Source organism: Erinaceus europaeus, chromosome 10 (genome assembly GCF_950295315.1).
Source record: "Erinaceus europaeus chromosome 10, mEriEur2.1, whole genome shotgun sequence".
In the NCBI taxonomy this organism is placed as follows: Eukaryota; Metazoa; Chordata; class Mammalia; order Eulipotyphla; family Erinaceidae; genus Erinaceus; species Erinaceus europaeus.
In genome coordinates, this window is record NC_080171.1 from 123,039,065 (window position 1) to 123,056,655 (window position 17,591).

At 45.6% G+C, this 17,591-nt stretch overlaps 1 protein-coding gene across 15 annotated transcripts in view; it reads left to right on the forward strand.

The window, feature by feature from the left end:
- DLGAP1 (DLG associated protein 1) overlaps positions 1–17,591 on the forward strand; it is an 825,909-nt gene that overhangs the window by 686,385 nt on the left and 121,933 nt on the right. For 8 of the 15 annotated variants that reach the window (XM_060200748.1, XM_060200749.1, XM_060200753.1 and 5 more), the window contains one exon: positions 17,524–17,553. The exons of the other annotated variants lie outside the window; for them this stretch is intronic. In XM_060200748.1, coding sequence (XP_060056731.1) covers positions 17,524–17,553 — 30 coding nt within the window. The remainder of the gene's footprint in view (positions 1–17,523; positions 17,554–17,591) is intronic. 15 annotated transcript variants of the gene reach the window in all.

Sequence of the window (17,591 nt, forward strand, 5' to 3'; positions counted from 1 at the left end):
GCCCCTGATCCCTACCTGCAGGGGGAAAGCTTCACGAGTGGTGATGCCGGCTTGCAGATGTCTCTCTGTCTCTCCTTTCCTCTGTCTCTCCCTTCCCTCTCGATTTCTGGATGTCTCTATCCAAGAAAAACGTAATTTAAAAAAAATGACATTGCATCCATGTGTAGCCCAGAAACATCTCCCCATTTTGAGATATATAATCATTTCTGCAAAGTCCTTTGTCCAGATAAGTTAGTGTTTATAGGCTCTATGGGCTAGGGCTTGCGCATCTTTGGGGGCAGGGGCCGACCACAATGTCTGTGACATCTGTTCTATTTGGAGCACCCCTTCACCCACTTTTTACAGAGAAGATGGAGGGCACCCTACTTTATAGATTTTTTTAAGATTTTTTTATTTTTATTTTTTAGTTTTCCTTTTGTCGCCCTTGTTTTTCATTGTTGTTGTAGTTATTATTGCTGTTGTTATTGATATCGTTGTTGTTGGATAGGACAGAGAGAAATGGAGAGAGGAGGGGAAGACACAGAGGGGGAGAGAAAGACAGACACCTGCAGACCTGCTTCACCGCCTGTGAAGCGACTCCCCTGCAGGTGGGGAGCCGGGGGCTCGAACCGGGATCTTTACGCCGGTCCTTGTGCTTTGTGCCACATGCACTTAACCCACTGCGCTACCACCCGACTCCCAAATTTTACCTTTCTTAGCTGTAGAGATAACAGTTAAGCCGTGTCTGCAACCTTGGGAGAACTGTGGTGGTTTGCAATGGAGGGACCAGGGGCTCAGAGCTCTGGTGGTGGGAACTGTGTTGAATTAGCAATGGAGAGACCAGGGACTCAGAGCTCTGGTGGTGGGAACAGTGTGGAATTAACAGTGGAGAGACCAGGGGCTCAGAGCTCTGGTGGTGGGAACAGTGTGGAATTAGCAATGGAGAGACCAGGGACTCAGAACTCTGGTGGTGGGAACAGTGTGGAATTAGCAATGGAGGGAATCAGGGACTCAGAGCTCTGGTGGTGGGAACGGTGTGGAATTACACCCCTCTTGACATGTAATTGTGTACATCAATATTGAATTTCTAATAAAAATATCAAAAATAAAATTTTAGGTTTCTTAGTAACATTCACTTTTCCATCATTGTATATGTGATTATTATTATTATTATTACTGTGATAGGACACAGAGAAATAGAACAAGGAGACAGGGAGAGAGACACCTGAGGTCTACTCTACCGCTGTTGAACCTGTCCACCTGCAGGCGGACACAAAGCTTGAACCCAGGTCCTTGGGCAGGGTGACCCGTTTGCCACACAGGCTGCACCTCCGCCAAGTCCCGTCCGGTGCCCCTCTGTACTGCTGCCCTTCACAGGCTCTAGGCTTTAGTACCACGCCGCCTTCAGCTCACTGATTTTTCTCCTCCTCTGGTCTTTCTTTACCTTTCGCTACTCCCTTGCCTGTAATTCAAGGAAGATCTCTGTGAGGAAGATTTTTAAAGCCACATGGGTTTTGACATTTTCATTAAAATGAGAGAGAGATTTTTTATTTTATTTTAAAGATACAAACTGAAATAAGAAAACTATCTAGAAGGCTTAGTTTTGTCTTAAAGATGAAGGGTATAGGGAGTCAGGCTATAGCGCAGTGGGTTAAGCGCACGTGGCACAAAGCGCAAGGACCGGCATAAGGATCTTGGTTCGAGCCCCTGGCTCCCCACCTTCAGGGGAGTCACTTCACAGGTGGTGAAGCAGGTCTGCAGGTGTCTGTCTTTCTCTCCCCCTCTCTGTTCTGCCCTCCTCTCTCCATTTCTCTCTGTCCTATCCAACAACAACAATAATAACTACAACAATAAAAAACAACAAGGGCAACAAAAGGGAATAAATAAATGAATAAATATTTTTTTTAAATCTTTAAAAAAATATGAAGGGTATATATTGTACAAAATATAACAAATGTCAATTTATTTAACATATGTCCATAGCAATGTATTAGTTAGTTATTGATCAAAGATTCCCTATAAATATTAATACATCAAGTATCACACAAACAAAATATTCTTTTTCAGATTTTCAGTGAGCTGAATTTTGCCACAGTTACTTAGTAGGATCTCCTGGTGTAAGATGGCAAAGTAATTCTGAGGGCCCAAGTTCAGATTTAGTATCTTGGAGCCCAGTGTTGGGTCAGAGTCGCAGAGGAAAGTGTGGAGGGGAAGACACGGGGGTGGTTCCTCTACTCACTTAGGTTAGGGGCCAGGTGCTCCTGGTTAAGCTTTCACGTTACTCTCTCAGTTACTTCACTGAGATATGGGCAGTTAACAAAACAAAGACTAGCAAGAAAAAATATCTTACTCATATGCATACGACAGTTCACAGAAAATCAGAATTCAAAGAGGTGGTTAGAGCTTGAGACTAATATCCCATCTTCGTAGGAAGAGAGGAGGAAGAGACGGACATGGATGACGACATTCGGTGAGGAGAGAGGAGAGATGTCACAGTCTTGTAACCATGTCTGTTTGGATGTACTGAGAACATTTTTCTTCTCTGATAATACAAGTCTATATTCCCTGTATATAGGAAACTCCTAAGGGAGTCGGGTGGTAGCGCAGCGGGTTAAGCGCATGTGGCACAAAGCGCAAGGACCGGCATAAAGATCCCGGTTCGAGCCCCCGGCTCCCCACCTGCAGGGGAGTCGCTTCACAGGCGGTGAAGCAGGTCTGCAGGTGTCTGTCTTTCTCTCCCCCTCTGTGTCTTCCCCTCCTCTCTCCATTTCTCTCTGTCCTATCCAACAACAACGACAACAACAATAACTACAACAATAAAACAACAAGGGCAACATAAGGGAATAAATAAATAAATAATAATAAAATATTTAATGGAAAGAAGGGAGGGAGGGAGGGAGGGAGGAAAGGAGAAAGAATGGATGGATGGAAGGAAGGAAAGAGAAAAACTGCCTGCTGGAGCCGTGAATTCATAGTGCTGGCTCTGAGCCCCACTGATAACACTGGTGACAATTAAAAAAATAGATTAAATTTTTAAACATTTTTTATCTTTATTTATTTATTGGATAGAGACAGCCAGAAATTGAGAGGAGTGAGAAAGAGGGAGAGAGGCACCAGGCAGCCCTGCTTCACCACTTATGAAGCTTCCCCCTTGCTTGAACCCGGTTCTTTGCACACTGTAATGTGTGCACTTAACCAGGTGAGCCACCACCCAGCCCCCAAAATAAATCATTTTAAGCCACAGTGATACATTCTCTCACAGGGAGCCAGAGCCCAGAAGCACCATTGATTCTCATTCCTAGTGACTCCTGAGGCTCTGGACTGTCCCCGAGGGTGGATGTCTGCAGGGGAATGGGGACGATGGTGCCTGTCAGGACGCAGTTTAGTCTGAAAAACCCACTGGCTCTGCTCTGAGATGCTGGAAGCTCCAAGTTTGCATGGAGGCCAACGTCAGACAAAGCCAGAGCCGGTGCAAAATAGCATGTAAACACCAGGGGACGCTGCAGTCTCACTGAAGACCAGAGGAAATGCTCTGAGAATATTCAACAGCATACTGGTGCAAAGGAGAAATCCTTAATAAAAAGAAGATTGTTTTAAAAAAGTTTGAAACTTCATTCTTTGAAAACGTCCTGAATTGTCATCCAAACTGCTTCTTACCTTTCATACACAGCTGATGATTTTTTTTCGTGATTTTTAAAAATAAAAATTTATATTTATTTATTTATTCCCTTTTGTTGCCCTTGTTTTTTTATTGTTGTAGTTATTAATGTTGTTGGATAGGACAGAGAGAAATGGAGAGAGGAGGGGAAGACAGAGAGGGGGAGAGAAAGACAGACACCTGCAGACCTGCTTCACCGCGATTCCCCTGCAGGTGGGGAGCCGGGGGCTCGAACCAGGATCCTTACTCCAGTCCTTGCGCTTTGTGCCACCTGCGCTCAACCCGCTGCGCTACCACCCGACTCCCCACAGCGGATGATTTTTAAGATCCTTTGCAAAAAGAATTTCTTTTTATTTTCTTCTCAATAGAGCCGCCCCAGTAAGGTCCAGTTATGCTAAGCAACACCCATTTTCTGCCCGACTGTGGGGCTCCCCCCCTCTCACTCAGCCGCCTCTTTGACTTGAGCTGTTTCTGCCCCTTTTAGGGAATTCCAGTCCAAGCCTGTTTTTCCTCCCAGCTAGCTCACCAGCGACCAGGTGTCTGCCCACCCTCGCTGAACCCCCAAGGAAGAGAGATCAAAGGTGTGCCTCCATCTGCCTCCTGCCCAGCTCTTTAATCAGCTCCATGTCCAGAAGGGACCAGTGCAGCATTGTGCATTCAGGGGCAACCAGGGAAGCTGGGGATGGGCAAAGGCCCAGAAGGTGTGGACAATAAGGGGGAGTGTGTCTGTCCAGGCAGTGGTGCTACGGGGAGCCCTTTCTGCAGATGGAGTCCCACTATACTCAGACCCACCATAGGCCAGAGCTGACCAGTTTGGGGGGGGGGGAGATAAAGAAAGAAAAAAATGTTCAGAGAACCACATCACCAAGCACAAGGACCCAGGTTCAAGCCCCCTGGCCCCCAGTTGCAGGGGGGAAGCTTCACGAGTGGTGAAGCAGGGCTGCAGGGGTCTCTGTCTCTCTATCACCCTCCCCTCTCAATTTCTCCCTGGCTCTATTCAATCATAAAAAAAAATTTTAAAGAAGAGGAGTCAGGCAGTAGCACAGCAGGTTAAGCACAGGTGGCGCAAAGCACAAGGACCGGCATACGGATCCCGGTTCGAGCCCCCGGCTCCCCACCTGCAGGGGAGTCGCTTCATAGGCGGTGAAGCAGGTCTGCAGGTGTCTGTCTTTCTCTCCCCCTCTCTGTCTTCCCCTCCTCTCTCCATTTCTCTCTGTCCTATCCAACAACGACAATATCAATAACAACAACAGTAATAACTACAATAAAAAACAAGGACAACAAAAGGGAACAAATAAATAAGTGAATATAAAAAATAAAATTTAAAATATATATATATATATATATATATATGAAGAAGCACTGCAGGTGTCTTTCCCTATCTCCCTCTCAATCTTTCTCAATTTCTATCAAAAAGAAAAAGAAAGAATGTAAAGAAAAAAGTTTAATTTTTAAAAGAGAAATGTAATGAGAGGTGGTTTGGGAGGTGGCAAAGTAGATAAAGCCTTGGACTCTCAACCATGAGGTCCTGAGTTCAATCCCCAGCAGCACATGTACCAGAGTGATGTCTGGTTCTTTCTCTCTCCTCCTCCTACCTTTCTCATTAATAAATAAATAATAATAATAATACTGATGCATATGAAAAACATACTGTTTCAAACTCTAACACACACACACAGGAAATACCAGCACATGTGTGCAGACGCACCCACATGTATCCACACAGCGTGCTTGGTGACAGAGCAGGATGATGTCTGATTCTTCCTCTCTCTCCTCCTTTCTCATAAATAAATAAGTTCTTTTAAAAAAAAAAATAGAGAACTGTAAGGAGGGTTATTTACTTAAGAGGACCTGACTTTACGTCACACCAACAATGATAAGACTAATAGCTTTAAATAAAAGATGACCAAATAGAAACACTTGAAGAAAGACTGTTTCCAACAGATCACCTATTTGCCACAGTAGTGGGATGGTTGAAGGGTTTTCTTGTTGTGTTGTTGTTGTTGTTTTGCCTCCAGGGTTATTGTTGGGTTTCAGTGCTGGGGCTCGGTGCCTGCACTATGAATCTACTGCTCCTGAAGGCCATTTTTTCCCTTTTGTTGCCCTTGTTGTCGTTGTTATTGCTATTGTTGTTATAGCTGTCGTTGTTGGATAGGACAGAGAGAAATGGAGAGAGGAGGGGAAGACAGAGAGGAGGAGAGAAAGACAGACACCTGCAGACCTGCTTCACCGCCTGTGAAGCGACCCCCCTGCAGGTGGGGAGCTGGGAGCTCAAACTGGGATCCTTGTGCCAGTTTTTGTGCTTCATGTCATGTGCACTTAACCCACTGCACTACCGCCTGACCCTTTATTTTTTTTTAAGGAGAATGTAAACTGTAGTTTTCATCCTGGGAACCCTGGCTACCTAGACATCAGTACTCAGTACTCAGCACATAGCACTTCTTTCCTCCGGTTTTCAATCATGCAGAAAGGGAGAAGGAACTCATGGGGCCAGGCAGTTGTGTGCCGAGTAGAGCACACATGTTGCAGTGTTAAAGGACCTTGGTTCAAAATTCCTGCCCACCCCCACCAGTGTATCCTGGAATCCCACCTCCCCAAAGCCCTGCCCCACCAGGGAAAGACAGATAGGCTGGGGGTGTGGATCCACCTGCCAACACCCATGTCCAGTGGAGAAGCAATGACAGAAGCCAGAACTCCCACCTTCTGCTCCCCATAAAGAATTTGGGTTCAGGCTCCCAGAGGGATAAAGAATAGGGAAGCTTCCAGAGGAGGAGAGGGGACAGGGACAGGTGGTGGGAGCTGTGTGGAGCTGTACCCCTGTGGCCTTACAATCTTGTTAACCATTATTAATTCACCAGTTAAAAAAAAAATCCAGTCCCCACCTGTACATGAGTGGGAAGCTTCACAGACTGCTGCATCTCTCTCTGTCCCTTCCTCCTTCCACTACCTCTTAATTCTCTCTATCCAAAGCGAGAGAGAGAGGGGGGGGGGAGAGAGAGAAAGGAAGGGGGGAAGGGTTTGTACTAATTTTCTCTAAACTTCAACTTAGTAAAGATTTAAAAATCGGACACACACACACACCCCACCCTCTTCAGCCTCTCAGGAAAGAGCAGAGACGCAGTTGCGAGCAGACTATTCTCACTGCTCACCTGTGAGCACACAGGGCCCTGCTCTCTCTCTCCCCTGCACGGGGACTGCAAACTCAACTAGCAGCTCGGGCTGTGCTGAGCTGCCTTCAGAAACAACAGCAAGGCGAGTGCAGTGACCTGCTCCTAAGGCACTTTGTCTCTGCCCAGTCACGATGCTCTGAGTCTGAAGTTCACGGTATGTAGCAAAGAAAAATAGTGGCACAGCTATTAACGTCCATGGTGAGGAGGGAGTCTTATCAGCTGCATCAAATATTTCATTCATCACCCTAACAAATATTTGTTCAGCACTTACTCTGTCCAGGCGCACTGGAGAATTCAGTGATCAAAGAAAACTGTGCTCTCTATTCTCTTGGAGAGGCAGAGACTGCCATTAATGAAATAACCCCAGAGATAATTGCTCTGAAAGAAACCAGTCCTGGATTTCCTGGAACAAAAGAACTCAACAAAGGGCCAAGGAGAAACTCCCCCAAGAAAAAAACTCTCATTGAGAAGAGAGACACATTCGTTGTGAGAGTCCAGAGAACTAAAGGATGAAGTACGAGCTGGAGTTGGAGAATCAGGCACAGGTGATTCTGGGCAGGTCTCCGTGATGCTGCTTAAAAGCTGCCACTCTCACCTCCCCTGCGGTTGGTCAAGGACTCGTGCAGGACAGAGCTGGGCTGCCCCGGCCCACAGCCCACAGCGCGCAGCCCACAGCCCACAGCCCACAGCCCACAGCCCACAGCCCACAGCCCACAGCCCGCAGGCGTTGGAGTTGGCCTAACCATCTAGGTCTAGAAAGGTTCTGTCAGCCTGGGCACACCTGTTTATGGTTTGGTTTTGTCTTGTTTTTATTTTTCTGGGCCAAGAAAACATTTCTCCATCCCCTAGGCTCTTCTCAAGCCGATCAAATAATTAACACTGCACTGATTAGTGGGAGAAAAACCTTTTTTTTTTTTTTGACATAGTTATGAGGCTCTATATAGATGGGAATCTACAAAAAGCAATGAGATGGGGTGGCTGGTGGTGGGAGTTCGCTTTGTGTCTGAGGAGGGGGGACAGGCACCTGGGGTGACAGAAGCCAGGAGAGGGATTCCCGGTGACAAGGCCAAGGTGCTCTGGGATTAGCTGTTCCTTTCATATGCGCAAACCTCCCCAATAGAAAGGTTATTTCTGGCAATTACCCCAAGTCTGGACAAGATTTCCAATCTTCCCGTTTATTTAAGGGATGGTAGAAAGTTCCTGTAAGCCCACAGGACCTTAACTCTCTCTCTCCAGTAATGAAAATCAGTTCTCAAAGGGTGGGGTAGACAGCATCATGGTTCTGCAAAGAGACTCTCCTGCCTGAGGCTCCAAAGCCCCAGGTTTGATCCATCCCCTGCACCACCATAAGCCAGGGCTGAGCAGAGCTCTGGTTAAAATAAATAAGGAAGGGGAGTCGGGCAGTAGCACAGCGGGTTAAGCACAGGTGGCGCTAAGCACAAGGACCAGTGTAAGAATCCCGGTTCTAGCCCCCGGCTCCCCACCTGCAGGGGAGTCACTTCACAGGCGGTGAAGCAGGTCTGCAGGTGTCTGTCTTTCTCTCCCCCTCTCTGTCTTCCCCTCCTCTCTCCATTTCTCTCTGTCCTATCCAACAATAACATCAATAACTACAACAATAAAACAACAAGGGCAACAAAAGGGAATAAATAAATAAGTAAATATTTTTAAAAGTATACTTTTAAAAATAAATAGATAGTAAATAAGCAAATAAATAAAAGTAATAAATAAATAAAGAGCTAATTCTTGAATATCCCAAATAATTTCTATGCCAAAGTGCATGTCCTGGGGAGGCCCGTTTTGGACACTTTAAGATGGTTTCTTTTAGGCATTTCAGAAAGGTTTACCCTAAACATCTTGGGGAGACAGGCCCATACTCTATTTTCAGAGTTTAGAAATAGGGGCTCAGCTGTGACTGATAACAGCATTCATATGTGACACCTCTAGCATCTTGACTTCAATAGTTCTTGAGCAGTAGCTCAAGGAGAGCGTGTGTGAGAGAGAGAGAGAGAGAGAGAGAGAGGGAGAGAGAGAGGAGCCATGGTGGCCCAGGGTATATATAACACAGCAGGTGTTGACACAACAGATCTGAGGCATCAGAATCCCCAGGTTTAGTCCTGGCCATCATGACCATGATAAGTCAGAGCTCTGCAGTGCTTAACTAAAAAAAATAAAAGGCTGGGAAGGTAGCAGGTAGCATAATGGTTCTGCAAAAGACTTTCGTGCCTGAGGCTCTGCGGTCCTAGGTTCAATACCTAGTACCATCATAAACCAGAGATGAGGTATGCTCTTCTGTCTCTGTCTGTCTGTCTGTCTGTCTGTCTCTCTCTCTGTATGTGTGTATCTCATTAAAATAAATTTTAAAAAAAAAAAGGTAGAAAGAGAAGAGAAAAAAGGAAAAATTAAGGTCTGGGCCCAGATAACTGTAAACATCACACGCACCATTTTCTTTTCATTACTTTTACTTATTTGTTGGATAGAGACAGCCAGAAATTGGAAAGGAAAAGGGGAGATCAAGAAGGAAAGAGACAGAGACACCTGCAGCCCTGCTTCACCACTTGCAAATCTGGGGGGTCGGGGGCTGGAATTTGGGTCCTACTGCACTGTAATGTGTGCACTCACCAGGCGTGCTGCCACCCAGCTCCCACATCCACCATTTTCTCCTGGTCTGAGTAGTCACAGGACTCACCTGGACAAAGGGAAGAGCTTTCCCGGTGTTGTGTCTACCTTTACTTCACCGTGTTTCCGTCTCAGGACAGAAATTCCTTATGGTCATCTACGGTTAAAACACACTCAGTCCTTCTTTTTTTTTTTAATATTTATTTATTTATTTTCCCTTTTGTTGCCCTTGTTGTTTAACATTGTTGTAGTTATTATTGTTGTTGTTATTAACGTCATCGTTGTTGGATAGGACAGAGAGAAATGGAGAGAGGAGGGGAAGACAGAGAGGGGGAGAGAAAGACAGACACCTGCAGACCTGCTTCACCGCCTGTGAAGCGACTCCCCTGCAGGTGGGGAGCCGGGGGCTCGAACCGGGATCCTTGCGCTTTGCAACATGCGCGCTTAACCTGCTGTGTCACCGCCCGACTCCCGCACTCAGTCCTTCTAAAGCCTTCCGGAAGTGTTATTCCATGCTGGCATGAAGTTCAAATTTGAGGACGCTCTCCCCCATCCAGTAGAGGACCACCTCGCAATGCAGGCAGGCGGCCTGGAGTGTAGTGTGACCCTGCGCCACACGGGAGTCCTTTGGTACCAGGATCGGCTCAGAACGATGGTATATCTTCCTCTCTTGTCTCTCCGAAATAAAAAGAAGGAAAATGGTGACCCAGAAGCTGTGGAATTGCTCATACACTAGGCTCCATTGTGGCAAATAATAGCAATAATAACGTAGTAGTAATGCCTCTAGTTTGACTGGGTAGACAGCATAACAGTTATGCAAAGAGACTCTCATGCCTGAGGCTCCAAAGTCACAGGTTCAGTCCCCTGCACCACCCTAAACCAGAGCTGAGCAGGGCTCTGGGAAAAACAGCAAAGAATCTTACTACCCAAGGATATCAAACTGAAAGAACAGAACAGCTGATGTTCCTTTCTCTCTTTCCTCTTTTTTTTTTTTCTATTTTATTGACACACGTTCATAGACTGAGTAGGATCAAAGGAGAGTGGAGGATGGTAGGGTTCATGGTGTGCATGAATGCCTCCATGTATGGACTCTGGCTCAGCCTGGGTTCCTGCCAGAGTCAAATGTCACCCACTCACCAATGTCTGGTGTGTCCTGGACATCGGCAGGGTTATGTGCAGCATTCTGGCATCAGCATCAATCACTGATTTAATATGCAATATGTTTAAGTTCCACATTGAGATATCCCCTCTCACTCTCTCTTTTTATATGATGGTATTAGCATGGAGACTTAACTAGCATTATATTTGTGTTACAGCACAGTGACTGCAGTATAAAGACCTATCTTATTCTGGGGAGAGCTTGAGGTAGGAGTCAAAAAGTAAGAGAAATCTGTGTGGAACTAAGGAACCGTAAAGTTAATCATTAGAGTTCTAACAATCAGACTTTTGTTATTTTTTAGTTTATTGGAAGGAAAAGGGGGGAGGAAAAGAGAGTGACACCTGCAGCTCTCCTTGACGCTTATTGAACAGAGACGGCCAGAAATTGAGGGGGGAGAGAAAGGAAGAGAGACAGAGAGACCCCTGCAGCTCTCCTTGACGCTTATTGAATAGAGACAGCCAGAAATTGAGGGGGGGAGACAGAAAGGAAGAGAGACAGAGAGACCCCTGCAGCTCTCCTTGATGCTTATTGAATAGAGACGGCCAGAAATTGAGGGGGGGGAGAGAAAGGGAGAGAGACAGAGAGAGACCCCTGCAGCTCTGCTTCACCCCTTGCAAAGCTTTCCTCCTGCAGGTGGGAACCAGGGGACTTGAAACCAGATCCTTGAGCACTGTAACATGTGCGCTCGACCTGGTGTGCCACACCCAGCCTGTCTTTTGTTCTTAAACTCACATTTTCCTGCTGAATAAATGACTGGGTTCCTGTCCACCAGTGCTCACATATTCCATAAGAATTTGTTCCTTAGTCGGGGCCAGGAGGCGGCGCACCTGGTTAAGCACACACACTACAGTGCACAGGCGGCGGCGCACCTGGGTAAGCACACACACTACAGTGCACAGGCGGCGCACCTAGGTAAGCACACACACTACAGTGCACAGGCGGCGCACCTGGGTAAGCACACACACTACAGTGCACAGGCGGCGCACCTGGGTAAGCACACACACTACAGTGCACAGGCGGCGCACCTGGGTAAGCACACACACTACAGTGCACAGGCGGCGCACCTAGGTAAGCACACACACTACAGTGCACAGGCGGCGCACCTGGGTAAGCACACACACTACAGTGCACAGGCGGCGCACCTGGGTAAGCACACACACTACAGTGCACAGGCGGCGCACCTGGGTAAGCATACACACTACAGTGCACAGGCGGCGGCACACCTGGGTAAGCACACACACTACAGTGCACAGGCGGCGCACCTGGGTAAGCATACACACTACAGTGCACAGGCGGCGGCACACCTGGGTAAGCACACACACTACAGTGCACAGGCGGCGGCGCACCTGGGTAAGCACACACACTACAGTGCACAGGCGGCGGCGCACCTGGGTAAGCACACACACTACAGTGCACAAAGGACCCAGGTTCAAGCCCCTGGTCCTCACGTGTAGTGGAGAAGCTTCATGAGTGTTGAAGCAGGACTGCAGGTATCTCTGTCTCTTTCCCTCTATCTTCCCCTCCCCTCTCAATTTCTCTCTGTCTCTAATACTAAATAAATAATTTTTAAAAAAAATAATAATAATTTGCTCCTTAGTTATTCTCGCTTCCCTTGCAGAGACCCTGTTTCTGCACACTAGTTAGAGTCCACTGCTGTCCTTCCGTCTGAGTGGCAGTTTCTTTTTTTCTTTATTTTTTTTTATTTTTCTTTATTTTTTTTATTTATTTATTCCCTTTTGTTGCCCTTGTTGTTTTATTGTTGTAGTTATTATTGTTGTTGTCGTTGTTGGATAGGACAGAGAGAAACGGAGAGAGGAGGGGAAGACAGAGAGGGGGAGAGAAAGACAGACACCTGCAGACCTGCTTCACTGCCTGTGAAGTGACTCCCCTGCAGGTGGGGAGCCGGGGTTCGAACCGGGATTCTTATGCCTATCCTTGTGCTTTGCGCCACCTGTGCTTAACCCGCTGCGCTACAGCCCGACTCCCGTGAGTGGCAGTTTCTAACACTACAATTACACACAAAAACAAATGACTAGGGAAAGTCAATATTACGACCCCACTCTCCATATAGACTCTAAGGTTTTAAAAAGTGGAAATTATTGTCTAATTAAACCGATGACTCACAACTCTTGCACAGGCGGCGCACCTAGGTAAGCACACACACTACAGTGCACAGGCGGCGCACCTGGGTAAGCACACACACTACAGTGCACAGGCGGATGGAGTTGTCTGACTAAAAGAATGACAAGCCTACTTAAGTTCTGTTGTTAGTTGATTGTCCATGCCAGGGGCCATCACTCCCAAGGTCATGTACATATAGTTTATTTTTATGTGTAACAGCTTTAGAGACATTGAAATTAGTAAAGCAGTGCTAAGCATTAAGCATACTCACATCTAACTTGTTCAATTACAGTCTAACCCCTCCGGAGAGTCTTAGAAGTGCTCTGCAACGGGTTAAGCGCAGGTGGCGCAAAGCTCAAGAACCGGTGTAAGGAACCCGGTTCAAGCCCCTGGCTCCCCACCTGTAGGGGAGTCGCTTCACAGGCGGTGAAGCAGGTCTGCAGGTGTCTGTCTTTCTCTCCCCCTCCCTGTCTCTCCCTCCTCTCTCCATTTCTCTCTGTCCTATCCAACAACGGCGGCATCAATAATAACTACAACAATGAAACAACAAGGGCAACAAAAGGGAATCAATAAATAAATATTTAAAAAAAAAAAAAAAGAAGAAGTGCTCTGACAGTGGTTTCCTCTCCTGGATCTGAGGAGAGAGAAATATGGTAATGCAGTGGTGTGCTAGCCCTTCTTCACACTAACTTATAGGAGCCAAGTTTTACATTTTCAGTACTTTCTCAATTCCATTACTAAATACAGCCTGCACAGAAAATTAAAGTCTATGACTATGTAATTAAATAAATTCTATTATAAGCAACAGCTGCAACTCTTTATTCTCTGGAACACTTGATTTCATTTTACTGTCAGTGTTCTTGAGGCCTTTTGCAACTGCTATACTTGTTTGATAGAAATACTACGTAAGGGAGTTGCTACCACCCAGCTCTTGCCAGCCATAGACTGGGTGACGTCACACGAGAGGCTTAAAATAGACAGCACATGTGGAAGCGGAAGGAGGCTTCGTTCAGCAGATGAGATCAAAGATGAATTAATAAATTCATTGACAAAAGAGCATTTTAGAATTCAGTCAATGCAAATTGTGGTTGGGTTGTTGGCTGTGGATATAAAAAACTTTGACCAAAATCAACAAAAGCATTCTATGAGAATTACCTTGTTATAAGAAACTTGCAATCGAGAGTAATATACATTTTTATTATTTGTAGGTTGTATGGTACACATTCTTTTGCCAGTAAAGTTTACTTTTGATTTCTGACAATCTATATCCAATAAATAAAGATAATAATTAAAAAAAAAAATCTTAAGCACAGCTTTTCCAGAACATTATAATCAGAAGAATGTTTGCCTTCTCATGAAACAAAACCTGTTGCAAAATCAGTGTATTGGGGAGTCGGACAGTAGCACAGCGGGTTAAGCGCAGGTGGTGCCGAAGTGCAAGGACCGGTGTAAGGATCCCGGTTCGAGCCCCCAGCTCCCCACCTGCAGGGGAGTCGCTTCACAGGCGATGAAGCAGGTCTGCAGGTGTCTGTCTTTCTCTCCCCCTCTCTGTCTTCCCCTCCTCTCTCCATTTCTCTCTGTCCTATCCAACAACAACAATAACTATAATAACAATAAAAAACAACAAGGGCAACAAAAGGAAAAATAAATTTTTTTTTTTTAAAAACATGAGTCGGGTGGTAGTGCAGTGACTGGGTTAAGCACACATGGTGCAAAGAGCAAGGACCAGCATAAGGATCCCGGTTCAAGCCCCTGGCTCCCCACCTGTTGGGGAGTCGCTTCACAGGCGGTGAAGCAAGTCTGCAGATGTCTTTTTATCCCCCTCTCTGTCTTCCCCTCCTCTCTCCATTTCTCTCTGTCCTATCTAACAACAAAGATATGAATAACAACAACAATAATAACTACAACAACAATTTTTTAAAAACCAGTGTATGCTCAGGCTGAATCCAATTTGGTGTACCAGTATTGAAAGGAAATTTGATATATATAATTTTATTATTTAGGTAGAAACAGAGAAATCAAGAAGGGAGTGGGGGAGCTAGAGAGGGAAGGAGACAGAGAGATACCTGCAGCCCTGCTTCACCACCCATGAAGCTTTCCCCTTGCAGGTGGGGCCCAGGGACTTGAACCCGGGTCCTTGTGCGCTGTAGTATGTGCGTTCAACCAGGTGCGCTGCCATTCATCCCCTTCATTTCACTTTTGAAACTCCTCCAATCTGAAAGAAAATCAGAAATCAAATTGTAGACATGTTTGTTTGCCCTCAAGTATCAAGGTCACCAGGGCTTGATGAATAGTATTTCTTTATGAAATTTTTTTAATGCTTTTTAAATTGAAATATATATTGCCGGGCTAGCTTCGCTGGAGAGAGAGAGAGAGAGAGAGAGACGAGGAACTAGTGGCGGCGTGGTAATACAATTCTTTATTGATGCGGATTTACCAGAGTCGGCTGTGAGCACAGCGGGTTTAGGCCACGTGGAGCTAGCAGAGTGGCCGCCTCCCGCTATGCATGCCAGCCCTTCTCCAGGTCTTCTCCAGGTCGGGACGCAGAAGAGAAAGAGAGAGGAAGAGGGTGAAACCAGGAACAGCAGTGGGATTTACAGGGTAAAAATGGAAGTGGCAAGTCAGGACAGAATTGGCTAGGGAAGGGGGTGGAGAAAAGAAAAAGGCATTCTGGGAACTTCCTCAGTTGCGGTTGCTGTAGTTTTTAGCTGGCGGAAATTAGGAATACCCTGAGGGGATAACGTGGTGGGGGATATGTAAATAATACTTGCATGGAAACATAGTGGCTTGTGTGCCCTGCCAATGTTCAACCACATCTTTACAATATCCCAACTATATATATATATTAAATAAGTGTCTCTACCAGGCTAGTTTGACTTGCTGCAGTATTTTCACCTTAAAATCAAGTGGACCGTGAACAGTGTGTCTCCCCAGCTAGCCTGTCACCACCCATCCTGCTCACTGAACACTTCGGGCTCGAAGCAGCACAGCCAGCCCAGAGGAAGCTGTCAGAGCCCATCATGACTTGATTTTTAATGTTTCTTTATTGGGGGATTACTGTTTTACATTCGACAGCAAATACAATAGTTTGTACATACATAACATTTTACAGTTTTCCACATAACAATACAACCCCACTAGGTCCTCTATCATCCTTTTTGGACCGGTACTCTCCCCTACACCCACCCCAGAGTCTTTTACTTTGGTGCAATACACCAGAATTCATCATTCTTAATTGCTGAGTAGTATTCCATTGTGTATATAAACCACAACTTTCTCAACTACTCATCTGTTATTGGACACCTATGTTGCTTCCAGGTTGCAGCTATTACAAATTGCATGGCTGTGAACATAAAGTATATACAGATCTTTTTGGATAAGTGTATTTGATTTCTTAGGATATATTCCCAAAAGAATTGCAGGATCATAAGGCAGGTTCACTTCTAGCCTCCTGAGAGTCTCCAGACTGCTCTCCACAGGGGCTGGACCCATTGACATTCCGACCAGCAGTGCAGGAGGTTCCTTTGTCTCCACAACCTCTCCAGCATTTGTTGTTGCTACCTTTTCTGATGTGACATTCTCACAGCAATGAAGTGGTGTCTTTTTTTAATTAATTTGTTTACTTATTTAATTTCTTTATCGAGGAATTAATGTTTTACATTCCACAGTAAATACAATAGTTTGTACATGCATAACATTCCCCAGTTTCCCATATAACAATACAACCCCCACTAGCTCCTCTGTCATCCTTCTTGGACCTGTATTCTCCCCTCCCATCCACCCCCACCCCAGAGTCTTTTACTTTGGTGCGATACGCCAACTCCAGTTCAGGTTCTACTTGTGTTTGCTCTTCTGATCTTGTTTTTCAACTTCTGCCTGAGAGTGAGATCATCCCATATTCATCCTTCTGTTTCTGACTTATTTCACTTAACATGAATTTTTCAAGGTCAATCCAAGATCAGCTGAAAATGGTGATGTCACCCTTTTTAATAGCTGAGTAGTATTCCATTGTGTATCTAGACCACAACTTGCTCAGCCACTCGTCTGTTGTTGGGCATCTGGGTTACTTCCAGGTTTTGTCTGTTACACATTGTGCTGCTAAGAACATGTGTGTACACAGATCTTTTTGGATAGGTGTGTTGAGTTCCTTAGGCTCTATCCCCAAGAGAGGAATTGCAGGATCATAGGGTAGGTCCATTTCTGGCCTTCTGAGAGTCTCCAGACTGCTCTCCACAGAGGTTGGACCCACTGACATTCCCACCAGCAGTGCAGGAGGGTTCCTTTGACCCCACACCCTCTCCAGCATCTGTTGCTGCTGCCTTTTCTGACGTATGACATTCTCACAGGAGTGAAGTGGCATCTCATGGTTTTCTTCATCATGACTTGTAACCACATGTTATCTATTTGAGCAGAAAACCTGCCCCAGCATGGATCAGTTGCTCTCCACATACGACATCAACTAGGAGATGATAGAATAAGCACTGTTATCCTGCTGTGTGGATTTTCACCAAGCCCTAATCCAGCAGGATCATCTACAGAAATAGTTGTTCAGACTGGCTAGGCCTTTGGTTTTACCATAACACAAATTAGATTTCTTAGTTGGTGAAAATGTTTCCAAACTTTTTTTTTTGGGGGGGGAACATGGGGGTTGTTATCAAGTTTATAAGGTCGTATTAAGAACTAAGAAATTAATTTCTGAAGGTGGTGTTTTAAAATGCCAGCAAAAACATTCAGACCTGAAGAGTGTGCATTACTGGAAGTAGACAGGAATAGGGAATTCGGATCCATTATATAACTGCCACTTTTTGTTTCTGTTCAAGGTGTCATAAAACTGAGCTCTGCAGTTGAAGGTACGTCTTTACAACAGCAACATCAATCGTGTTTGAGC